Source organism: Pristiophorus japonicus, chromosome 6 (genome assembly GCF_044704955.1).
Source record: "Pristiophorus japonicus isolate sPriJap1 chromosome 6, sPriJap1.hap1, whole genome shotgun sequence".
Lineage (NCBI taxonomy): Eukaryota > Metazoa > Chordata > Chondrichthyes > Pristiophoridae > Pristiophorus > Pristiophorus japonicus.
The window spans coordinates 115,540,475-115,567,573 of NC_091982.1; the positions used below are offsets into that span (position 1 = coordinate 115,540,475).

General features: G+C 44.7%; 1 protein-coding gene across 3 annotated transcripts in view; it reads left to right on the forward strand.

Moving 5' to 3' along the window:
* The window catches only part of LOC139265219 (UAP56-interacting factor-like), a 54,959-nt gene extending 28,093 nt beyond the window's left edge, over positions 1-26,866 (forward strand). For 2 of the 3 annotated variants that reach the window (XM_070882141.1, XM_070882143.1), the window contains exons 7-9: positions 7,608-7,682; positions 17,224-17,344; positions 26,656-26,866. In XM_070882141.1, the coding sequence (XP_070738242.1) occupies positions 7,608-7,682; positions 17,224-17,344; positions 26,656-26,751 (292 nt within the window). In that variant the 3' untranslated portion in view covers positions 26,752-26,866. The remainder of the gene's footprint in view (positions 1-7,607; positions 7,683-17,223; positions 17,345-26,655) is intronic. The other variant, XM_070882144.1, reaches the window with a different exon arrangement.
* The last annotated feature ends 233 nt before the right edge of the window (positions 26,867-27,099 follow it).

Consider the following 27,099-nt stretch of genomic DNA (forward strand, 5'->3'; position numbering starts at 1 on the left):
ACAGGACCACCTTAAGCCAGATGAAGGTATCATCATCTCAAGATACAGATTTTACACGCACGTTCGCTCAGAGGGCCAGAATGCGGTGGAATTTGTTGTCAACCTGAGACGTCTAGCGGGACTGTGTAAGTTCGGGGCTGTGTTGGCAGACATGCTACGGGACTTCTTTATAATCGGCATCAACCACGAGGTGATCCTATGTAAACTACTGGCGGTGGAGACGTTGGACTTGAACAGGGCCATCACGATCACTCAGTCATGCATGACGACGGATAGAAGTCTAAAGCAGATATCGGTGAAAAATCGAAACTCGGCAAGTACTGTAAATATGATTGGTTCGGCACCCAAGAGCAAACCAATAATGATCAACATGAAATTCAATGGGGTGCCAGTATCGATGGAACTGGTCACTGGGTCGAGTCAATCGATTATGAGCCAGAGGGCATTCGACAAGCTGTGAGATACTAAGGCTGTGAGGCCCAGGCTGAGTCCAGTCAATGCCAAGTTGCGCACATACACCAAAGAACTCACAACCGTGATTGCAGTGCCACAATTAAAGTGTTGTATGACGGTGAGGTTCATGAGTTACCGCTATGGATTGTCCAAGGCAATGGCCCAACGCTGTTGGGCAGGAACTGGCTTGAAAAAATCAGATGCGATTTGAACGACATCAAGGCATTGTCGTCGGAGAAAGGTACATGTGCCCAAGTACTGAGCAAGTTCCCTTTGCTGTTCGAACCAGGCATCGGCAACTTCACGGGAGCCAAGGTGCAGATCCACGTGGACTCGGATGCAAGACTCATCCATCATCAAGTTCGGGCAGTTCCGTATATGGTGAGGGAGAAAGTCGAAATTGAACTGGACAGACTCCAGCGTGAAGGGATCATATCACCGGTTGAATTTAATGAATGGGCCAGCCCCATTGTTCCTGTGCTGAAAAGTGATGGCACAGTCAGAATCTGTGGAGACGACAAGGCTACGATCAAAAGGGTTTTGAAACAGGATCAGTACCCATTACTGAAGGTTGATGACTTGTTTGCAATGCTAGCTGGGGGGGGGGAGTCGTTCACCAAACTGGACTTGACGTCGGCCTACATAACTCAGGAGCTAGTCGAGATGTCGAAGAGACTTACGTGCATTAACATGCATAAAGAACTGTTTATTTATCACAGGTGCCCTTTTGGAATTCGCTCGGCTGCAGCAATATTTCAGAAGAACATCGAGAGTCTACTGAAGTCCATTCCCAGATCCGTCGTATTCCAAGATGACATCCTGATCACAGGTCGTGACTCCGAGGAACATCTGAACAACCTGGAAGAGGTTTTACATCATCTGGACAAAGTGGGACTCAGACTGAAATGCTCGAAGTGCATCGTTCTGGCACCAGAGGTCAAATTCCTGGGGAGGAAAATTGCTGCTAACGGCATCAGGCCCACGGACACGAAAACGAAGGCCAACAAGAATGCACCCAAGCCGCAGAATGTGATGGAGCTGCGTTCATTCCTGGGTCTACTCAACTACTTCGGTAACTTCCTATCTAAATTGAGCACTTTATTAGAACCACTGTACATGCTGCTAAGAAAAGACGACAACTAGGTGTGGGATGTGCCTTAAGACAGAGCTTTTGAGAAAGCCACTAATCTGCTTTGCTATAACAAGCTGCTGGTACATTATGACCCATGTAAACATGTAATATTGGCCTGTGATGCTTCGTCATATGGAATTGGTTGGGTACTCCAACAAGCTAATGAGTCGGGTAAACTTCAACCAGTCGCGTATGCTTCAAAAAGTTTGTCTAAAGCGGAAAGAACCTACAGCATGGTAGAGAAAGAAGCACCAGCCTGTGTGTATGGGGTTAAAAAGATGCACCTGTACATGTTTGGTCTTCGGTTTGAACTGGAGACAGATCACAAGCTGCTCATTTCACTGTTCTCTGAAAACAAAGGTATCAATACCAATGCTTCATCCTGCATCCAAAGCTGGGCGCTGACATTATCCGCTTATGATTGTTATTCGCCATAGACCTGGCACCGAAAATTGTGCCGATGCTTTGAGCCATTTGCCGTTGCCCACACCAGAGGTGAAAAAGCCACAACCGGCGGACCTCTTGTTAGTTATGGATGCTTTTGAGAGTGAAGGAATCCCTGTCACGGCTCAACAAGTTAAGACCTGGACTAGCCAGGACCTGACCTCAAAGGTGATTGGTCTGCCATATCCAAGCAAATGTGCGAGGAGACCAGACGTTACATTCATCGCAAAGACGAACTGTCTTTGTATAATGTGGGGCAATCGTGTTGTTATGCCCAAGAAAGGGAGAGAAAAATTTGTATGTGAGCTACATAGCACACATTCCAGCCTTGTAATGATGAAAGCCATTGCTAGGTCTCGTTTATGATGGCCGGGAATTGACTCTGAGCTGGAATCGTGTGCATCAGTGCAACACTTGCATACAGCTCAGCAAAACACCAGCGGAATCGCCGCTGAGGCTATGGTTGTGGCCGTCCAAACCATGGTCCAGGATCCACATAGACTTTGCAGGTCCCTTCCTGGGGAAGATGTTTTTAGTTATGGTGGTTGCATATTTGAAGTGGATAGAGTGTATAAACATGTCATCCAGCACATCCACAGCTACCATTGAGAATCTCAGTGTCATGTTCGCGACACATGGTCTGCCTGACATCGTTGCTAGCGATAATGGGTCATGCTTCACCAGACAGGAGTTTTAAGAGTTCATGAAACTCAATGGTATCAAACATGTAAGATCAGCACCGTTCAAACCTGCATCCAATGGGCAAGCAGAATCATAAAGAATAGTATGACCTGCCTGTCATGCATACTGCTGAGTTACAGGACAAAACCACACATGCTTACCGGGGTCTCGCCTGCTGAATTAATGCAGGTCTTAAGACCAAGCTATCTCTTGTACCCACTGACTTGAATAATCATGTTGAATATAGAAGACAAAGTCAGCGTCAGCAAACGTATCACGATCGCGCAGCTGTGTCACGCAATATTTCTATAAATGATCCTGGAGATGTTCTGAATTATGGTTCGGGTTCCAAGTGGATCGCTGATACTGTCATGGCCAAGGAGGGCAACAGAGTATTTATTGTCAAGCTCAAAAATGGGCAAACATGCAGGAAACATATGGATCAGACAAAGCTGCAGCATACAGACGAACTAAAACAGTTGGAGGAAGAGACAATCGACGACCAACCAACCTACCCCCAGTCATCAGAGGACTCAGTGGTCATCAGTGAATCGGGACTTTCAATCTCTGACATGTTCAATGAAAATGGACTTTCAATCCCTGACATGGCCATTGCCACTCCCACCAGGTCAGCCACCCAGCTACCAGTCACAACAGACTCTGAACATTCACCCAAGACTGGAGTTGAACTGAGACAGTCAACCCGGAAGCGTAAAACACCGGACCATCTCAATTTGTCAAAGACTGTGTTAATATCTCAGAGGAGGGTATTGTCATGTATGTACTTTTGGGATCACTAGCCACTAGATGGCGTCACTGTTGGAGGCCATTGGGCTGCATGCACGCAAGTATAAAAGGCCAGCCATTTTGTATATTAGTCACCTTTGGGCCTTAATAAAGCAGAGTCAAGGCCATACCTCTTGGAGTTAAACAGTACTCAGTCTAACAGTTATTGCATACACAACAACTGCGTACAGTTTTGGTCTCCTTTTTTAAGGAGGGATATACTTGCATTGAAGGCTATTCAGAGAAGAGTCATGTGGTAGATTCCTGAGAGGAAGAGGTTGACTTATGAAGAAAGTTTGAGCAGGTTGGGCCTGTACTCATTGGAGTTTAGAAGAATGAGAGGTGATCTTATTGAAACATATAAGATACTGAGGGGGTTCGACAAGGTAGATGCAGAGAGCATGTTTCCCCTCGTGGGGGAATCTAGAACTAGGGGGCGTAGTTTCAGAATAAGGGGTCGCCCATTTGGAACTGAGATAAGGAGGAATTTCTTTTCTGAGGGTCGTAAATCTGTGGAATTCTCTGCCTCAGAGAGATAGATTTTTGAACAATAAGGGAGTGAAGGATTATGGGGAAGTGGAGCTGAGCCCAAGATCAGATCTGCCATGATATTAAATGGCGGAGCATGCTCGAGGGGCTAAATGGCCTACTCCTGCTCCTATTTCTTATGTTTGACTCTCTGTTTTCTGTTAGTTATCCAATCCTCTATCCATGCTAATATATTACCCCCAACCCCTTGAGCTCTTATCTTGTGCAGTAACCTTTTATGTGGCACCTTATTGAATGCCTTCTGGAAATCCAAATACACCACATCCACTGGTTCCCCTTTAACCAACGTGCTCGTTACATCCTCAAAGAACTCCAGCAAATTTGTCAAACATGATTTCCCTTTTATAAAACCATGCTGACACTGCTTGATTGTATTATGATTTTCTAAATGTACTGTTATTACTTCCTTAATAATGGACTCCCAACATTTTCCCAATGACAGATGTTAGGCTAACTGGTCTGTAGTTTCCTCCTTTCTATCTCCCTCCTTTCTTAAATATGGGTGTTACATTTGCGGTTTTTCAATCTGCTGGGACCTCCTCAGAATCCAGGGAATTTTCGTAGATTATAACCAATGCATCCACTCTCTGCAGCCACCCTAGGATGCAGGTCATCAGGCCCAGAATGTAATAATTCAGTTAGGGTCTGGCCAAGGCTCAGTACAATTATATTTCAAGCCCATTGAGTTAGCGACTAACGTTCCATTAAACAGATAGGGTTTTGAATTACCATCTCATCTGAAAGGGTACGGCTTGAATGTTGCAGCACTGAAGTGTCAGCCTAGATAATGTACTCTAGTCTGTGAAATGGGGCTGGAAGCAATAACATTCTGACTCAGATGAAAGAATGCGACCTCGGAACCGAGGCTGACACCACACATTTGTGTACCCAATAGAAAATGGGCTTACTGGGCAGGGACCCAATAGATGGATAGTGGAACCAACCAGGGAGCAGACTATTCTAGATCTGGTCATGTGCAATGAGTTTGGATTAATTAATCTCGTAGTGAAGGAGCCTCTTGGGAAGAGTGATCATAGCATGGTAGAATTTCAAATTCAGTTTGAGGGTGAGAAAGCTAGGTCTCAAACTAGTGTCCTGAACTTAAATAAAGGTAATTATAAAGGTATGATGGCAGAGTTGGTTAAAGTGGACTGGGAAAATATATTCAAGGGTAAGACTGTAGAAAAGAAGTGACAAACATTTAAGGAGATAGTTCATGACTCTCAGCAAATATATATTCCAGTGAGAAAGAAAGACTAAGAGAAGGACGAACCTTTCATGGCTAACTAAGGAGGTAAAATATGCTATCAAATTGAAAACAAAGGCATACAATGTTGTGAAGAACCGAGGATTGGGAATTTTTTTAGAAACCAGCAAAGGATGACTTAAAAAAAATGATAGAGAGAAAGAAGATAGCTTATGAGAGTAAACTAGCAAGAAATATAAAAACAGGCAGTGAGAGCTTCTACAGGTACATAAAAAGGAAGCGAGTAGCTCAAGTAAATATTGGTCCCTTTGAGGATGAGACTGGGGAATTAATAATGGGAAACAGGGACATGGTAGAGACTTGAGGGTGAGAAAGCTAGGTCTCAAACTAGTGTCCTGAACTTAAATAAAGGTAATTATAAAGGTATGATGGCAGAGTTGGTTAAAGTGGACTGGGAAAATATATTCAAGAGTAAGACTGTAGAAAAGAAGTGACAAACATTTAAGGAGATAGTTCATGACTCTCAGTAAAGATATTTTGCATCGGTCTTCACAGTAGAAAACACAATGCATCCCGATAATTTATAATCAAAGGGCTATTGCGGTGAGGGTGGAAATTAAAACAATCACTATCACTAAAGGTGAATTATTTGTAAAATAATGGGACTAAAAGTGGACAAGTCCCCTGGACCTGATGGCTTGCATCTTAGGATCTTAAAAGAAGTGGCTGCAGAGATAGTGGATGCATTGGTTGTAATCTACCAAACTTTCCTGGCTTCTGGAGAGATCCCAGTGGATTGGAAAACCGCAAATGTAACACTTCTATTTAAGAAAGGAGGGAGACAGAAAGCAGGAAACTATAGACCAGTTAGCCTGGCATCTGTCACTGGGAAAATGCTGGTGTCCATCATTAAGGAAGCAGTAGCAGGACATTTAGAAAATCATGATGCAGTCAAGCAGGGTCAGCACGCTTTATGAAAGGGAAATCATGTTTGACAAATTTGCTGAAGTTCTTTGAGGAAGTAACGAGCAGGGTGGATAAAGGGGAACCAGTAGATGGCGTGCATTTCAATTTCCAGAAGGCATTTGATAAGGTGCCACATAAAAGGTTACTGCACAAGTTAAGAGCTCCTAGCATGGATAGAGGATTGGTTAACTAACAGAAAACAGTCTTGGGATAAATGAATAATTCAGGTTGGCAAAAGTAACTTGTGGGGTGCCATAGGGATCAGTGCTGGGGCCTCAACTATTTACAATTTATAATTATGACTTGGATGCCGGGACCGAGTGTAATGTAACCAAATTTGCTGATGATACAAAGGTAGGTGCGAAAGCGAGTTACGAGGAGGATGCAAAGAATCTACAAAGGGATATAGATAGGCTAATTGAGTGGGCAAACATTTGGCAGATGGAATATAATGTTGGAAAGTGTGAGGTTATCCACTTTGGCAGGAAAAATAAAGCATATTATGATTTAAATGGAGAGAGATTGCACAATGCTGCGGTACAGAGGGATCTGGGGATCCTTGTACATGAAACACAAAAAGTTAGCATGCAGGTTCAGCAAGTAATTAGGAAAGCAAATGGAATGTTGGCCTTTATTGCAAGGGGGATGGAGTATAAAAGTAGGGAGGTCCTGCTACAACTGTACAGGGCGTTGGTGAGACCACACCTGGAGTACTCGGTCCAGTTTTGATCTCCTTATTTAAGGAGGGATATCCTTGCCTTGGAGGCAGTTCAGAGATTATACTCATTGGAGATTAGAAGACTGAGAGGTGATTTTATTGAAACGTATAAGATTCTGAGGGGACTTGACAGGATAGATGCAGAGAGGATGTTTCCCCTCATAGGGGAATCTGGAACTAGGGGGCATAATTTCAGAATCAGGGGTCGCCTATTTAAAACAGAAATGAGGAGGAATTTCTTCTCTGGGGGTTGTGAATATTTGGCATTCTCTACCCCAGATACCTGTGTAGGCTGGTTATTGAATATATTTAAGGTGAAGATCGACAGATTTTGAACTATAAGGGAGTCAAGGGTTATGGGGAGCGGGCAGGGAAGTGGAGGTGAGGCCAGGATCAGATCAGCCATGATATTGAATGGCAGAGCAGGCTCGAGGGGACAAATGGCCTCCTCCTGCTAGTTCTGGTATTTTTATAGATCCGTGTAAAATCAGGTGATTCCAAGAGCATCTTGCGGATAAAATTCTCCCAGTAACGTTGGTCATGACAACTGTGCATTGTGCAAATATACATCTTTTTGGTACTTTCCACTAATGATTTCAACTAGACATTTATATGGAGTCCCCTATGCTGAATACAGATTGACCTCTGCATACCTGACTTTTGTTTTCTAGGTGGCGGCAACAGTCAATGTCTAGCTCCATCTTAACAGTATCTGTACCCAACCCACAGGCCAACCAGCAAGCACTGTAAGTCAACATCCTCCCTTGTCAGGCAAGCTTAAACCTAAAAATTATTATTTATACCCGCATATCTTCTGTGCAATTGCTCATGGTGAGTCATAGAATACGCTGCGGTATAACAATAAGAGTGTTATCAGCAAAGTGTAATGGGGAACGTATTACAGGAGACTGGTGTATCTTTAGATCTCTGCCAGCTCTTCACCATTCCCCAGCAGAACGTAAGCAGGCATTAACAATGCAGTTCTCTATATATGATGCCAGAAATGTAGTAGGGACGTTCTGATGACTTCAATATTTTTCCTTCTCATCCCCTGCAGAATGGGGTCTCCTTTTTACTCAGCTTTTCCTTCTTACAGTGTGGTCAAGATCAGGCGCATACTCTGTACGCACAAATATACATCCGACAATGCCAAGGCACAACAGACGTCAAATTTGGGCCATTTGCACCGGCCGTTAAGGCCAGTTTGGAAGAAAGAATGATGGCCGCCTCCTTCGACCCACTTGCGAAACTGAACATGTTGCCCGTCATTTTGGGAAGGTCGGCAGAGCTGCCATTGCATGTACTCGCTCCAGATATTTAGATAACAACAACAACTTTTATTTATATAGCGCCTTTAACGTAGCAAAATATCCCAAGGCGCTTCACATTAATGATATAAGACAAAACAGATAAATTTGACACCGAGCCACAGAATAAGAAATTACAGCAGATGACCAAAAGCTTGGTGAAAGAGGTAGGTTTTAAGGAGCGTCTTAAAGGAGGAAAGAGAGGTGGAAAGGTTTAGGGAGGGAGTTCCAGAGGTTAGGGCCCAGGCAGCTGAAGGCACGGCCGCCGATGGTTGAGCAGTTATAGTCAGGGATGTTCGAGGGCAGAATTTGAGGCGCGCAGACATCTCATAGGGTTGTGAGACTGAAAGAGATTACAGAGATAGGGAGGATTGAGGCCATGGAGGGATTTGTAAACAAAGATGAGAATTTTGAAATCTAGGCATTGCTTAACCAGGAGCCAATATAGGTCAGCGAGCACAGGGGTGATGGGTAATAATTGGTATGTCAGATTGTGACGTCAATCGGCGTGCAACAATGAATTGACACGTGATCTGGTATTTTGGACGTCGCCACTCCTTTTACTGCCCTCTCCAAGACACGCCTGACAGAACATATGTGCAGCAGTACGACAGACCCCCCACCAGTGCTTCTTAAAGGGAGACACACAACTTTCACATAAGTTTAAATTTTTGCTTTTGTACTGGTTTATTTGCATTTTATTGTCATAGTGGCTCAGTGTAATACATTTAAACAGTTGATAAAATGTGAACAGAGTACATGGAGTGCAGTTGGATATTTGCAAGGCTTTGGCGCTTAACGAAAAGTACCTGAAAACACCACTTGCTCACAGTCCTGGGGCCTCTAGTTGCAGTCCCACTTGCGCTGCAGCAATACATGGAGATGGAGCAAAGGCAGCAAAGGGGACAAGTTGCTCACCGAGGGGGGAGGAGGAGGAAGCAGAAGAGGAAGAATCAGAAGAGGAGGGTGGAAGGTAGGAGGCAACCCAGACAGCCTCTTCCTGGTGGGATTTGTGGGATTGAATCATCCGCCTGCAGTACTGGTGACCACAACCCCAATTCTTCTTTCAACATTTGGCCCATACATTACCTTCCCTCTATTATTGACCATCACAGTGTCCTCTTGGTCACAATGTTGAACTGAAAGTCACCATAAAGCAAACTTTACAATCCAACTTTATCCATTTATGCCTCCAATATTACATCAAAAATCAACTAATCACCCTTGTGCATTCCCTTAGTGTGAGTGTCTTTCGTGTGCCATTGCCTATCCTAATGATGTTACGCAGTGCTACCCCAGTGGCTGCAGCATTGCTAGTGGAAGGCTGCTGACTTTGTGTGGGGCACTGCAGATGGCCTTGTGGGGCGACCTCGAGGAGCTAGAGGCTGGGAGTGTGAAATCGAGTGATGGTGTTTTGTCTTCTTCACTTTCCTCTCCTTCTTGGTCAACCAGTGGCTGGGCAGGCTGCGTTTCTTGGGTGTCTGAAATGAGAAAGGCACAAGGTTGGGGTTGTGGTGAGGAAAGTGGGTAAAGCAAGATGTGCATGATTATACCATGTGCAGCTTGGAAATCACAAGATATTGTGGGATGAGGGGGAACTGGTGTGGGAAGGAGGATAACTTATGAGGATACCAGCATCTTGTATTTGCTCAGCCCGGTCGCCAGCCAAGGGCCCAGCCATGCCCCTGCCAAGAATGGCCAGTTTGTGTTCCGAACACCGATGAGGCTGCACACAGGGAGGTTAAAGTAACAGTGACCTCAGTCTTTAACAAGTCACTCCAGAGGAACAGGCCTTAGGGGACCGGCTTATATACTGTGCTCCCAAGGGATGCTGGTGTCCCTTGGGACTTCAGGGGATGCGCTCCCTGGTGGCGGAACATGGGAGTGCATGCTTTACAGATACACAACATCACTTCCGCGCCCTCCCCCCCCCCAACCCACCCACAAAAGTCAAAGTGAAAACTATTTACAAGGTGAGGCGGTCGGGAGCCTTTCTTTCCCTGGTGGACCGCCTCGGTACAAATGTCTGTTCTGGTGCATTGGCTGTGCCCTCGCTGAGCTGGCGTGGTTGGCCCTGCAGGGCTGCTAGGTGAGCCAGGCCTTGCTGGGCTATTGGGCGTGATGGGTTCGATTTCCTGGTCCGGCGTGGTGTCATTGATCCTTTGGGTGTGTGTTGTGGGCTCGAAAAAGGTGGTGTCTGCTGTGGGTTGTTCAGGGCAGTCTGTGAACCGCAGCCTCGTTTGGTCCAGGTGCTTTCTGCTAATTTTTCCATTGTCTAGTTTGACGACAAACAACCTACTCCCTTCTTTAGCTATCACCGTGCCCGCGATCCACTTGGGACCATGTCCATAGTTTAGCACATACACAGGGTCATTCAGATCAATTTCCCGTGACACAGTGGCGCGACCATCGTTTACATTTTGTTGCTGCCACCTGCTCTCTACCTGATCATGCAGGTTGGGGTGAACCAGCGAGAGTCTGGTTTTAAGTGTACTTTTCATGAGTAGCTCAGCCGGGGGCACCCCTGTGAGCGAGTGGGGTCTCGTGCGGTAGCTGAGCAGTACTCGGGACAGGCGGGTTTGGAGTGAGCCTTCTGTGACTCGTTTGAGGCTCTGTTTGATTGTTTATACTGCCTGCTCTGCCTGCCCATTGAAGGCTGGTTTAAATGGGGCCGAGGTGACATGTTTGATCCCATTGCGGGTCATGAATTCTTTAAATTCGGCACTGGTGAAACATGGCCCGTTGTCACTGACCAGTATGTCAGGCAGGCCGTGGGTGACAAACATGGCCCTCAGGCTTTTAATGATGGCGGTGCTTCCTGACATTATTTCACATTCAATCCATTTTGAAAAAGCATCCACTACCACCAGAAACATTTCACCGAGAAACGGGCCCGCATAGTCGACATGGATCCTCGACCATGGTCTGGAGGGCCAGGACCACAAACTTAGTGGTGTCTCTCTGGGCGCGTTGCTCAACTGAGCACAAACGCTGCATTGCCGTACACAGGACTCGAAGTCAGAGTCGATACCGGGCCACCACACATGGGATCTGGCTTTCGCTTTCATCATTACTATACCCGGATGTGTGCTGTGGAGATCCGAGATGAACGTCTCCCTGCCCTTTTTGGGCAGCAATATGCGGTTACCCCACAACAGGCAGTCTGCCTGAATGGACAGCTCGCCCTTTCGCCACTGGAACAGCTTGATTAGCTCTTGCATTTCAACGGGGATGCTGGCCCAGCTCCCATGCAGTACACAGTTTTTTTTACTAGGGACAGCAAAGGATCTTGGCTGGTCCAAGTCTAATCTGGCGGGACGTGACAGGTGATTTATCATTTTCAAACGCTTCCATGACCATCAACAAGTTTGCAGGCTGCGCCATTTCCACCCCCGTGGTGGGCAATGGTAGCCGACTGAGAGCATCCGCACAGTTCTCGGTGCCTGGCCTGTGGTGGATGGTATAGTTATACGCTGATAGCGCGAGTGCCCACCTTTGTATGCGAGCTGAGGCATTAGTATTTATCCCCTTGTTTTCAGCGAACAGGGATATGAGGGGCTTGTGATCGGTTTCCAGCTCAAATTTGAGGCCAAACAGGTACTGATGCATTTTCTTTACCCCGAACACCCACACTAATGCCTCTTTCTCAAACATGCTGTAGGCCCTCTCGGCCTTAGACAAGCTCCTGGGAGCATAGGGGACAGGTTGCAACTTCCCCACAACGTAGCGTGTTGTAATACACACCCGACTCCGTACGACGACACGTCACATGCTAGCACAAGTCTTTATTCGGGTTATACAATACAAGCACCTTGTTGGAGCATAAAATGTTTCTGGCTTTCTCAAAAGCAATTACTTGTTTTTTTCCCCATACCCAGTTCTTACCTTTACGCAATAACACATGTAGGGGCTCTAAGAGGCTGCTTAACCCCGGTAGGAAGTTACCAAAATAGTTAAGGAGTCCCAGGAACGACCGCAGCTCCATGACATTCTGTTCCCTGGGCGCGTTCCTGATAGCCTCTGTCTCGGCATCTGTGGGCCGAATTCCGTCCGCCGCGATCTTTCTCCCCAAAAACTCCACTTCTGTTACCATGAAGACGCATTTCGACCTCTTCAGCCGCAGCCCTACGCGATCCAGTTGCTGGAGGACCTCCTCCAGGTTTTGTCGGTGCTCAGCGCTGTCCCGACCCGTGACCAATATGTTGTCCTGAAAGACCACCGTGCATGGTACCGACTTGAGTAAGCTCTCCATGTTTCTCTGGAAGATTGCTGCAGCCGACCGCATTCCAAACGGGCATCTGTTGCAGATGAACAGTCCCTTGTGCGTGTTGATGCAGGTGAGGCCCTTCGAAGACTCCTCTAGCTCCTGCGTCATGTAGGCCGAAGTCAGGTCGAGCTTAGTGAACGTCTTGCCCCTGCCAGCTTCGCAAATAGGTCGTCTGCCTTAGGTAGTGGGTATTGGTCCTGTAGCGAGAAACGATTTATAATTATTTTATAATCGGCGCAAATCCTGACCTTGCCATCACTTTTGAGTACTGGAACAATCGGGCTGGTCCACTCATTGAATTCCACTGGGGAGATGATGCCCTCGTGTTGCAGCCTGTCCAGTTCGATTTCCACTCTCTCCCTCATCATGTGAGGTATCGCTCGCGCCTTGTGGTGAATGGATTGTGCCTCTGGGACCAAGTGGATCCGCACCTTCGCCCCGGAAAAGTTTCCAATGCCTGGCTCAAAAAGGGAAGGAAATTTGTTAAGAACCTGGGTATATGAGGCCTCATCGACATGTGATAGCGCTCGGATGTCATCCCAGTTCCCGTGGATTTTGCCCAGCCAGTCCTTCCAAGCAGCGTGGGGCCATCGCCCGGGACAATCCAGACTGGCAGTTTGTGCACCGCGCCCTCGTAGATGACCTTGACTATGGCGCTGCCCAGGACAGTGATAAACTATTTGGTGTACGTTCTCAGTTTCATGTGGATGGGGCTCAGGGCTGGTCTGAGTGCCTTGTTGCCCCAAAGTCTCTCAAGCATCTTTTTACTCATAATGGATTGGCTAGCGCCAGTGTCCAGTTCCATGGCTACGGGTAAGCCATTCAATTTTACGTTTAGCATTATAGGTGGACATTTCGTCAAAAATGTGTGCACCCTGTGTACTTCAGCATCTGCCTCCTCTCTCTGAGGCTTGAAATTGCTTTGATCCACCATGGACCGATCTTCCTCTGCCACGTGGTGGTTAGCAGGTTTTGCAGAGCTTGCAGCTCGCCTGCAAGCTCATTGGAGGTGCCCCATTGTTCCACAGCTCTTGCAAACACACCCTTTGAAGTGGCATGAATAGGCTGAATGGAACCCTCCACAACGCCAACAAGGCGTGAATTGCCTTGCATTCATCCTTTGTTGCGGACTCTGAGTCATCTGGGTCACCTGAGGCCTGCTGGCAGTTGCAGACTCATGGTTTCTGCCCTGTACATCTCTTCTCACAAACACAGTTCTAGTTAATTTATGAACATTGCCAGCACTTGTGTGCTGAGAGATTTGTTTGGTGTAATCACTGGTGGACATAAACGCCTATGCTATCGCATTGGCCTTGTTGAGGGTCAGTGTCTCTACAGTCAAAAGTTTTCGAAGGATGGTCTTGTGGCCAATGCCCAGTACAAAAACGTCTCTGAGCATTTGCTCCAGATAGCCATCAAACTCACATTGTCCTGCAAGTCGCCTTAGCTCGGCGACGTAGCTCGTCACTTCCTGACCTTCAGATCGCTGGTACGTATAGAACCAATACCTCACCATCAGCACGCTCTCCCTTGGGTTAAGATGCTCCCAAACCGGTGTACACAGCTTCTCATATGACTTATCTGTGGGTTTCACCAGAGCCAGAAGAATCTTCATGAGGCTGTAGGTCGGTGCCCCATAGACACTGAGGAGGACCGCTCTCCTTTTTGCAGGGCTTCCTTCTCCGTCCAACTCATTGGCTACAAAGTACTGGTCTAACCGTTCAACATAGGCTTCCCAGTTCTCACCCTCCGAGAACTTCTCCAGGATGCCCACAGTTTGCTGCATCTTTTCATTGGATTCATTTATTCGTCGCCAGTTGTTGTTCCAAACACAGATGAGACTGCACACAGGGAGGTTAAAATAACAGTGACCTCAGTCTTTATTAAGGCACTACAGAGTGAGTAACAGGCCTTCAGGGCCGGTTTATATACAGTGCTCCCAAGGGATGCTGGGGTCCCTTGGGACTTCAGGGGATGCGCTCCCTGGTGGCGGAACATGGTAGTGCATGCTTTACAGATATACAACAGACAGCACTGTCTCCTCCAAGGGGAAATGCGAGGCGTGCCTTGTGTTTGGTACTGATTGTTGTGGGTTGTGAATTGAGCAGTGTGTGAGGCTAGTGGTGCAGTTGGTAGGAAAAGGCTTTTGAAGGTGCATTCACTGACCTTGACCACTCATCTGAGGTCAGGAAACTTCTTGGGGCATTGGAGCCGGGGCATTGGAGCCAGGTCCTGGGAGTGACACTGCTGGCAGTGACAACCTCAGTGATCTGCTCCCTCATCCTTTCTAGAGGGCCTCCTGGCCCCCTGAGTACCTCTCTTCCAGTGTTGACCCTGGGCACAAAGTTTGAGTGCTGCGTCCGCGATTCTGGGTGCCTTTTCCCGAGCCTGTTGAGCCATTTGTGTTCGTGTTGAAGCACTTTTACCATTTTTCATCAGCAGAAGGCAGCTCACCTTTAGCAGGTGCAAACTGCCTTGAAAAGGAGTAGGCAAGCTTTAAGTGAACATAAGAACATAAGAATTAGGAACAGGAGTAGGCCATCCAACCCTTCGAGCCTGCTCCGCCATTCAACAAGATCATGGCTGATCTGGCCGTGGACTCGGCTCCACTTACCCGCCCGCTCCCCATAACCCTTAATCCCCTTATTAGTTAAAAATCTATCTATCTGTGATTTGAATACATTCAATGAGCTAGCCTCAACTGCTTCCCTGGACAGAGAATTCCACAGATTCACAACCCTCTGGGAGAAGAAATTCCTTCTCAACTCGGTTTTAAATTAGCTCCCCCGTATTTTCAGGCTGTGCCCCCTAGTTCTAGTCTCCCCGACCAGTGGAAACAACCTCTCTGCCTCTATCTTGTCTATCCCTTTCATGATTTTAAATGTTTCTATAAGATCACCCCTCATCCTTCTGAACTCCAATGAGTAAAGACCCAGTCTACTCAATCTATCATCATAAGGTAACCCCCTCATCTCTGGAATCAGCCTAGTGAATCGTCTCTGTACCCCCTCCAAAGCTAGTATATCCTTCCTTAAGTAAGGTGACCAAAACTGCACGCAGTACTCCAGGTGCAGCCTCACCAATACTCTGTACAGTTGCAGCAGGACCTCCCTGCTTTTGTACTCCATCCCTCTTGCAATGAAGGCCAACATTCCATTCGCCTTCCTGATTACCTGCTGCACCTACAAACTAACTTTTTGGGATTCATGCACAAGGACTCCCAGGTCCCTCTGCACCGCAGCATGTTGTAATTTCTCCCCATTCAAATAATCCCTTTTACTGTTTTTTTCCAAGGTGGATGACCTCACATTTTCCAACATTGTATTCCATCTGCCAAACCTTAGCCCATTCGCTTAACCTATCTAAATCTCTTTGCAGCCTCTCTGTGTCCTCTACACAATCCGTTTCCCCACTAATCTTTGTGTCATCTGCAAATTTTGTTACACTACACTCTGTCCCCTCTTCCAGGTCATCTATGTATATTGTAAACAGTTGTGGTCCCAGCACCGATCCCTGTGGCACACCACTAACCACCGATTGCCAACCTGAAAAGGACCTATTTATCCCGACTCTCTGCTTTCTGTTAGTTAGCCAATTCTCTATCCATGCTAATACATTTCCTCTGACTCCGCGTACCTTTATCTTCTGCAGTAACCTTTTGTGTGGCACCTTATCGCTAGTTAGCCTCGTTCGAACAACATGAACTTCGGCCCCCTTCATGAGCATACAGCCTGTCAGCACCGTGTTCAGAGCTAGCCTATGCGCTGCAATCATTATAATTAGCAGGCACAATGAAGTTGAAGTGCTGTCTGTGCTCCGTGAATGAATGTGGGCATATCTCGTATCTCGAGGCCAGCGCCTGTTTTTTCGCGCTATCCAATTTCACCCCGACATATTTGCAACTGCTTATTGACATACCTCCATAAATACCTTACTAAATGTCTCTGGATGAATGGAGCTGAGAGAGTCTGTGTTACATATCAACAAGGAAGTGGGATATGGACATTTGAACACTGACTCAGCTTTCCACCCTTACAATGCCCATTACTGCTTTTCAGGCTGAAATTGGCCTTGAATTAGGTGTGGTTCCTGATAGCTTTGGTATTGGTCTAGCTATCCAATCTAGCTATGGTAAGTTGAATTCGCAGAATGCAAGCTGTCAAAATCACAATACATGTGGTTATTTGTGAGCTCACACAAGAAACTGGCTATGAAAGCTGTTGGCTTGTCATAAAAACTGAACTGCTCCAATAATATCCTTCAGGGAAGAGAACCTGCTACCCCTACCTGGTCTGGCTTACATGTGATTGGCTATGAGGATGAGCAATATATAGTGTTGCCAATGTCCCAAGAATAAATCATTTATTTTTCCAATCTGAATTCATGAACCAGGGTCAAATTTAGAAAGACAACCCTCCCCTCTATAATATATTAATATTTGTTCTATACAACATGCAACTTTTTATGCACCAAGGTAATATTGGCATATCACTTGCATGGAATAATAGCTAAAACTACTTAGCGCGTGAGAATTGATTGAAAAAAAAGAGGAAATAATGCTAATTAGGTGTTGCAAGCTGCATTTTTTGAGTTATTCAAATTATAACGTAATTTTATCACCGTTTAGGATATATACTGCTACGTGCACTATATAATACATTATTTGAATTAAATAATGCAGAGATTTAACTGGAGTATGTTCTATATCCACAGTCGAAGACCGAGAATCCAACGCCCGTCTTTAATTGGAAGAAAAAGGACGGCAACAAAAGCAGTGAGGAGACAGCCAAAAGGAGTTTACCTTGGGTTCAACTTTAAGAGCATAGCCAATCAGGTAGTAGATTTTAATTGAATCATTAGACCTTTGCATCAATGATCAACGTTCGCTTGAAGTATGAACTACATCAACATGAGGATAGTTGTCAACATAAATCTATTTTATTTCTGGAACATTCTCTCCTCGGAGTAAGTCAAGGTCATGCTCCCCAGCAAATGTTTATTTATAGGCATCTGGAGATGCAGTTTAAAAACACAGACATAAGAGTCTCTCTAGAATGGGACTATAATACAGATGAGAATTTCCTCTTTCTAATTAATAAAATTGAAGACTAGAAATATGCCCAACATATAATTTGAGAATGATCACGCACAAGAATGTGAAGGAAGACAGTGTTGACAATATTCACAGGGATTACATTTTAACGGCACACAGTGCTTGCTTGTGGTAAGACATTCACATATTAATTCACAGTGACATTGATTCACCATAAAAATGCAGTCAGACTTGTGCTAGCAAAGGCGGGCTGCCTCAGGCCCTAGTGCCCACCATGTCAGCGGCAGCTCAAAGTTATAGCATCCTTTTGAACACCACTTCCAAATAATATAAATAAAGATCAGTGGCATTTGAATGTGATGACACCGTGTCAATATTTAATTTTCCAAACATATAATAAACATAAGTGTTGCTGTGGCTAGAAGTTGAATTTGGTCCATGGTTTTTTTATATTTTTACAATTTTTCTTAGTTTCAAATGGGGTTTTAAAACAAAACATTGAAAATGGAGGTTATACATTCAGCTAGAAGTAAACGTATTGGTTCAGAGATGAGGATCTAGATTTTCCCTTTTTGTGGAGTGAGCTTTGTGTTTCTCAGTCTCTCTCTGCCCTGAACCCTGCACCCTGCAGATCTTCCGTGGTCAGGCTCATTGGCATGTTGTTGGCAGGTCACATGGTATTTCCGCTGCCAGTGAGTTGCCCATCTCTGGGCTGGTGGGGAGAAAATGGTCATGGTGCCTGCCCTCTGCCTTTATCTGTGGTTTAATCAGAGGAAATAAAGGGGCTCCTTAGCTACAGTGTTACTAAACTATCCAATCTTTGCAGGCAAATCTGTGGTCGGTGCGGTGAAAGGCTTAAACCACAATATATTACTGGGGAATAAACTGATATAAGAACTGGAGGCGTGGCTTGGGTAGTTACCTAGAGTCAGGCAAAGTCTGAAAGAAAGAAAGACTTGGATTTATATAGCGCCTTTCACAACCACCGGACATCTCAAAGCATTTTACAGCAAATTAAGTACTTTTTGGAGTGTAGTCACTGTTTTATGTGGGAAACTCAGCAGCCAATTTTCCTCCAGCAAGCTCCCACAAACAGCAATATGATAATGACCAGATAATCTGTTTTTGTTATGTTGATTGAGGGATAAATATTAGCCAGGACATCAGGGATAACTCGCCTGCTCTTCTTCGAAATAGTGCCATGGAATCTTTTACACCCACCTGAGAGAGCAGACAGGACTCAGTTTAATGTCTCATCTGAAAGACGGCACCTCCGACAGTGCAGCACTCCCTCAGCACTGCACTGAAGTGTCAGCCTAGATTTTTGTGCTCAAGTCCTTGGAGTGGGAGTTGAACCCACAACCTTCTGACTCACAAGTGAGAATGCGACCCACTGAGCCACAGCTGGCACACACTAGGCAAAACTAGAGCAAAGGAGCACCAACGATGTCAGCAGCAGTGGCAGGCACTGTCTGCACTGTCCCAGAGAATAAGCTTTCACACTCTAAGCAAAAGTAGAAGCAAAATCACATGCTCCTGCTGCCGTAGTGCAACCAAATGTTATGGAGGCAAGTGAGGGGGCAGATTTTCCCCAATCATAACAATGGTTACTGCTGTTGATATTCATTTCACAGTACAATTAGAAATTACATATATAACAATATGGGAAATCAAATATAGACAAATCATCTTGCACACATGTCCTAGAATATCTCTATAGGTCTTTTTACTTAAAAGGATTTCATATGGAATTGGGTAGCTCAGTTTGCCTTTCAAATGTACTGAATGTGCGGATAAATATACTTCAGCATGCAACCTTCAATATTTTTGTTCACAGTTGACATTTAGCAATTAATGAAATTTGTTGGAGATACAAATTTAACCTGTAGTGGCAGCATGGGATGCAGAAAGTTTTTCCAGGCAATTTACATTTGAAACTGGCATCAATTGGATGGTGTTTTGTTTAACAAGTCTGCCCACTAATTAAATGACTTTGTGCTTCAATATATGAGAATACTATCAAAACATATCTATTCGATTTAAAATTAATCATTCAAGTAGTGAAACACATTGATGTTTAAGCTGATTTATGAAAGTGATTTTGAGTGTGTGTTCCCAGTGGGGAGCCCTGCCCACTAGGACAATTCACAAAATTAGTCCTATATTTCTGTTGTTTGGATTTTTTAGTTAAGCTTATGTAAGTACATGATTCATGAGACATTGGTATCGGTTCTGGGGGAAGGGGGACCTGCACAAGATGGATCGGTTGCACCTGAACAAAACCTGGACCAATGTTCTCACTGAGAGGTTAACTAATACTGTTGGGGAGGGCAAACTTAGAAATATCCCCAAATTGCAAGGGCCAGATTGAGGAAAATTTGAGGAAAAGTGACGAAGGAGGTATTAATTGTATTTACATCAATCTCCGTAGCGTAACTAATAAGTTTGGTGAGCTGCAACCACAAGTTGCCACATGGGATTACAACTTGGTTGCATTAAAAGAGACATGGCTCAAACATGACCAGGACTAGTTTCTTGATATTCCTTGTTACAAAATATTCAGGAATGATAGAGGAGGGGGGGGCATGGCAATATTGATTAAGGATGATGTTACAGTTATAAATAGAAAGGATGTATTAGATGGTTCTGGGACTGAATATATTTGGTTTGAATTAAAGAACAGAGGAGGAACTGTTACGTTGCTGGAATTTTATGTGGAGCTCCAAACAGTGAAAAGGAGATAGATGAGCAAATATGTTGGCAAATTTCAAGTTGTGTAACAAAGATAAAATAGTAATATTGGGAGATTTAATTACCCTAATATAGACTGGGAAAATATAGTACTAAGGGTAGGGAAGGAGAGGAATTTCTGATATTTGTACAGGAGAACTTTCTCGATATGTCTCCAGTCCAACAAGGAAGCCATGTTGGATCTGGTTCTGTGTAAGATTTTTAAATCTCTAGCATTAAATTTGATAGAGACAATTCTTTTAAAACAATTGGAACAGTTTATTAAAAAAACACACACACATGCACATCCACCTTTATCTGTTGTAACTATGAGGTTATAATAAAGAGTGATATACGTTTCTTCCCTTTGGCTGGCTGGTTCAGGAGAGAGAAAAGAGTCTTTGGCAGAGTTCTTTATACCTCTTAAAGCCATTGTCCCTCAGAAAGCCTCACGATTGATTCTTGGTTCCAGGGCAGCTCCTTATTGGCTCTCCTCACACATGTGGCTGTCTGGCCTGGCTCAGCCATCTCTTGATTAGATTAAATGCCTTTCCAATACAAAAACCCATGCAGCAGCTCTGTGGGCTTCCATTTTGTTTCTTTCAAAACTCAGCCCATGCTGCCAACCTGTGGGCTTTCATTTTGTTTCAACACAAACAGGCCTTTCCATATAATCTACACTTTTAACATTTATACATACACAGAATCAATTTTAATCATGAATAAACACTTTTATTCTTACATCTGGTAAATTAATTAGAGCAAGTGGAGAGAGTTACAGTCGGAGATCATCGAGCTAACGGTGATCACAACATCATTCAGTTTAGAGTAATTGTGGAAAGAGACCAGAGAATGTTAAAGGTAAAAATGCTCAACTGGGGAAGAGCTAATTTCAGTGCTTTAAGAAGGAACCTAGCATGGATAGATTGGAAAAAGTGACAGCAGGGTCTAGCGGTGACACAGCAATGGAATGCATTCAAGGACAAGATAGTTCAGATACAAATTAGACATATTCCTTTGAAGCGAAAAGGTAGAGCATCCAAAACTAATGAGCCCTGGATGACAAAGGAAATAAAAGTTAAAATAAAACGGAGGTATTGAGTGTGCTTCGGCTAATGTGGATAGTGATGTTTTTTATTAGCGTATCAGTCTAACTTAAGAAAATTAAACTACCCACTCGACTACAGACACCCATCTGCCCAGGACTGCCAGGAAATCTAGCCTCTGACTGCTAGGCTTGAGGGTGGGTTCTTGTCCATCCCCCCCAAAAAAAAAAAAACACACAAAGGTCGATTGCCTCCAAATAGCCCTCTTTATAAGGAGGGAATTGTCTTAAGTATTAAAAAATAATCCAGGTGCACTTCCACCCTTCAAGAAGTCTTTTCGCTCAGCATACTGGCCTTCAAAGTCACTGGGTCTCAGCGGGGTTTGCAGACATTCCACAGACTTCCACCAAACTTACAGTGAAAGTCCACCAAAACGGCCAAAGAATTTTTGTCCTGCGCATCCAGGACAAAACCTTTTCTCCAGTGCATCATCTATCACTACTTCATAACTGGAAGCTAAGTCATAAATGTAAAGTTTTGCTTTGTTTTGTACCAGTTGAGTGGCACTTTAGATGCTGGTGAAGTGTAGCAGCATTATTATAGATGTGTCATGATCAGCTGATTTTCTGTCATTCCAACTGCAGGTAGTAAATTTGTATGTCACAAAATTGTCTGCAGGAAAATTGTGACCAACAGATTGGCAGACATAAAATCTCTGAAACAAAAAGCTCAAAGACCATTTCTTATTCAAAAACTAAAATATCCCTCTGTATGCTCTGCCTATACGACGATCACATTCCTAGCTTCATTTGACCTTGAATATCCATAACTTATTCATCTGTGTTACACTGATATTATGAGGAGGAGGAGCCATCCCTTCACGCCTGTTACATAAGAACATCAGAAATAGGAGCAGGAGTAGATCATACTGCCCCTTGAGCCTGCTCCGCCATTCAATAAGATCATGGCTGATCTGATCATGGACTCAGGTCCACTCCCTGCTCGCTCCCCATAACCCTTTATTCCCTTATCATTTAAGAAACTGTCTATTTCTGTCTTAAATTTATTCAATGTCCCAGTTTCCACAGCTCTCTGAGGCAGCAAATTCTACAGATCCACAACCCTCAGAGAAAACATTTCTCCTCATCTCAGTTTTAAATGGGCGGCCCCTTATTCGAAGATCATGCCCTCTAGTTCTAGTCTCCCCCATCAATGGAAACATCCTCTCTGCATCCACCTTGTCAAGCCCCCTCATAATCTTATACGTTTCAATAAGATCACCTCTCATTCTTCTGAGTTTCAATGAATAGAGGCCCAACCTACTCAACCTTTCCTCATAAGTCAACCCCCTCATCCCCAGAATCAACCTAGTGAACCTTCTCTGAACTGCCTTCAAAGCAAGTATATCCTTTTGTAAATATGGAAACCAAAACTGCACGCAGTAATCCAGGTGTGGCCTCACCAATACTTTATATAACTGTAGCAAGGCTTCCCTGCTTTTATACTCCATCCCCTTTGCAATAAAGGCCAAGATTCCATTGGCCTTCCTGATCACTTGCTGTACCTGCATACTATCCTTTTGTGTTTCATGCACAAGTACCTCCAGATACTGCTGTACTGCAGCACTTTGTAATCTTTCTCCATTTAAATAATAACTTGCTCTTTGATTTTTTTCTGCCAAAGTGCATGACCTCACACTTTCCAACATTATACTCCATCTGCCAAATTTTTGCCCACTCACTTAGCCTGTCTGTCCTTTTGCAGATTTTTTTTGTGTCCTCCTCATACATTGCTTTTCCTCCCATCTTTGTATCGTCAGCAAACTGTCGGCAGAATGTTCTGCCGTTCTGTTAGGCCATGGTTGATCTGTGCCTCAGATTCATATCCTGCTTTTTCTCCATAATTCCTTCATACCCTTTCCGAACACATATCTATTCATCTCAGTCTTGAAAATATGGGGAGCGGGCGGGTAAGTGGAGCTGAGTCCACGGCCAGATCAGCCATGATCTTGTTGAATGGTGGAGCAGGCTCGAGGGGCTAGATGGCCTACTCCTGCTCCTAATTCTTATGTTCTTATGTTCTCTTGACACAGCATCCAATAACCTTAGAGGGCGGTAGTTCTAGATTTCCACTATCGTCTGTGTACAAAAGATGCTTGCTGACTTCACTCTTGACTGGCGTAGCTCTGATTTGAAGATTATGCCCCCTTGTTCTGAATCACCCCACCAGAGGAAATAGTTTCTCTGTATCTACCCTATCAAATCCCTTTTTATGATTTTAAGCACCTTGATTAGATTACGCCTCAACCTTCTAATCTCGTGGTATATAAATTAGGTTTATGCAATCTGTTCTCATAATTTAACCCTGTAAGGGTTAAAGCTGCACTGCACTACCTACTAGGCGAGTATGTCCTTCCTGAGGTGCAGAACCCAAAACTGAATGCAAGGATTATCATCAAAAATGAAAGAACGTGGAATTGGAGATAACTTTGTGACGTGTGTTGGTAATTGGTTAGGAAGTAGAAGGCACAGAGTGGGGATAAAGGGAATATTCTCTGATTGGTGGGATGTAACAAGTGATCTCTACTTGGGCCTCAGGTTTTCACTTATATATATTAATGACTTGGACGAAGGAATAGAGAGATGTACATCTAAATTTGCAAATGGCACTAAGTTAGCAGGCACAGTAAGTTGTGTAAATTGGAGCAGGAAGTTACAAAGGGACATAGGGAGACTTAGTGCCTGAATCTTACTGATGCGGAGAGGGTGGGTTTGGAGGTAGGTCCGCTGTCAAAATCTAAAAGATGGACGGCCGGGCGGTATCCCGCTCTGAACCCGCCTATTATTAGTGTCCCAAGTGCCAGCTCTACCTGTGCTTTGCAGATCCCGCACTAAGTGGCGGGTTAGGCAATTGAAATACTTAAGAAGCTGTTTCAATGTATTTAAGCAGCATTTTACCAGCTCCTAAAGATTTTTCAACTTTTTCTCGAGGTTCATGTCCCTCGTGATCACGTCAGATTAAGTGTGCTGGGTTTTCAACAACTCTCCACTGGTTTGAATAGTTGATAGCTGCAGAAGTGGTATAAAAGCTACCATGTGTCACAGCTCTTCACTTTCCAGTCTCAGAACTTGGAGCCTTCAGGATTTGAAATACAGCTTTATGGAGGTTTGACGTGTTTAGAGTGAACTCTCTATTCAGTGTCACCTCCTTGCAGCAACTGCTCTCACCATTGACAGATCCCTTCTGTCATCTGAACTTCGATGCCCTTGAAAAAAATCTCACCTTGGTCCTCAGAATACACCAAGTTCCGCCTCAAAACCAACATCACCAGGCACACCAACATCATCAACAATAACACCAAGCATCTCCGCAATCACCTGATGCTGCACAGGACACAGGGCATCAACACCTGACCACATTGCTGTCTGGGATGCCAGGGATGGCCTCACCATGGCCAGATTTACTTCATGACGCTGTACACCCTGGCTGCCACATGATGCGCCAGGTTGGCACCACCCCACACCAGCACCAAAAAGCATCCCTGCCATGCCCAAGTCATTCCTTTCACACTCATCACCATTGTGGGGAGTACCATTATGTCTCACCATTCACTGCAACTCAGTAAACCATTTCCAAAGGTGCACACAAAATCTGTCCAATAACGCAAAGTGTTGAAAATAAAGGTTTCAATGCTTGATAACACATTAGCAGAAACTCTACATGAATGTTGGCTAAAAGTCCTAAGTGCGTACCCTTGTGTGTTGTTAGTTGTTATGATTGGACAAGGATGAGGGTGAGTGTAAAGGTGGCTAGCGAGTGTGATAATGTAGATCGAGAGAGAGGGATGGGAGGAGGTGCAAGGTAAGTTGGTGTATGTAAAGATGTGCAGGAGTAGGGTAGGGAAGTTGGTGTGAGTAAGGATGTGCAGGGGTAGGGTAGGGAAGTTGGTGTGAGTAAGGATGTGCAGGGTAGAGTAGGGAAGGCAGAGTGATGGGGACGTGATGTGAGGCACAGCAGGATGAGGTTGAGTGTGGCTTTGCAGTAACGTTTCATGATTTACTGAGATCGTTGAAACATTTGCGCCACTGCAGCCTGGGGCTCCTGACCACATCCCTGCTTGTGCCCTCCTGTGTAATGTTCAACCAGGGGAGGTCTCTTCTGCTCATGGGAAGGGAACCTCCCTGTGTGCTGCGACTCCCTCCATAAGCATATGGAGGGAGCCTAGGTGCAGCCGTGCACCTTTGTACTGTACTTGTCAGTGTTTGCAGCACCTCAATGCTGTAGAACATGGACAGTGCAACTGTCAAAATCAATGTTGGCATGGTCCCTTTAAGGAAACCGGCTAATAATGCATCATCAAATGACACCACCAGACCCGCTTCCTTTTAATTGGCCGGGAACCTCGCAGGGTGAGCTTCACAAGCCCCATCAATGGAACATTCTTCATACAATGTGGGCTGGAGCAAGGAGCAGCTTCACCACCCGCCACCTTCCCCGACCGTCCTGGTCTTGCCACGGTTGGCGAAATCGTGACCACTAAGTCTGCCTCTGTACCTTTTGTAACTTCCTGCTCCCACTTACACAACTTACTGTGCCTCCTAACTTAGTACCATCTGCAAACCTAGATGTACAACTCTCTCTTCCTTTGTCCAAGTCATTAATATATATAGTGAAAACCTGAGGCCCAAATAGAGATCACTTGTCACATCCCACCAATCAGAAAATATTCCCTTTATCCCTACTGTGTGTCTTCTACCTCCTAACCAATTACCAACGCATGTCATAAAGTTACCTCCAATTCTGCGCTCTTTCATTTTTAATGATCATTCCTTGTGCGGAACCTTATCAAATGCCTTATCAAAAGTCCGTATAGCAACATCGGTAGACACTTCCCTATCGACCAGTAACCTCAAAGATTCAACTAGGTTAGTCAGAGATGACCTATCCGTCACAAATCCAGGCTGACTCTTTGATCAGTTCTGTCATGTATGTAATCTTCATGTAACTGTAATCTTCATGTGACAACACTGTACACTGTATACATCTAAGAAATGCACACCTTGACCACAGGGGGTGAACTTGTGGGAGACACTCCTCACCTGGTCATCCAGGTATATAAAGGGAGGTCCCACGCAGGGTCAGCACTCCTTGGTCCTGTGAATAAAGGTACAGGTCACAGTGACCTTGTCTCCAATATGTACCTCGTGTTGATTTACAGTAGAGTGTAAGGACTTAACATTTGGCGACGTAAGGACTTAACAAGTTCATACTCATCTAATCAGTTTATTAAATTCTAACAGATGTGTTTTATTGCAGACAAGTGTGACGTTGAATGACCGTTTCTCCTCTATGAAGATTCGCCGTCGTACTGCAGTATCAAGACGAGGAGGCAGAACAGTCACTCTGGGCTAATGTTTGCCGAAATTGCTTTGCTTATGGTTTTCAGTGCAACATTTTAAAAAGGGACACTTTATTTATTATTAGCGATGCTTTCAAATAAACTATTTAACGCACAGAACATCTTCAATGCTCTCAGTGCACATTGTTTTCATTTTGTTAAATGAAGGTGCAGTCTACTCCTGTAATTCAAAGTCATTTTTGCTCAAAATATTTTGAATTATCCAGTTCGAATTAAGCAATTTAAATAAACCAGCGTAAAATAGATTTTTTTACTTTAAAAAGATTCAAATGAACAGATAATTCAAATTGAATTAGGAGGAATAAACTGCAAATTCAAGAGAAAGACAGAGTGTGGATTTG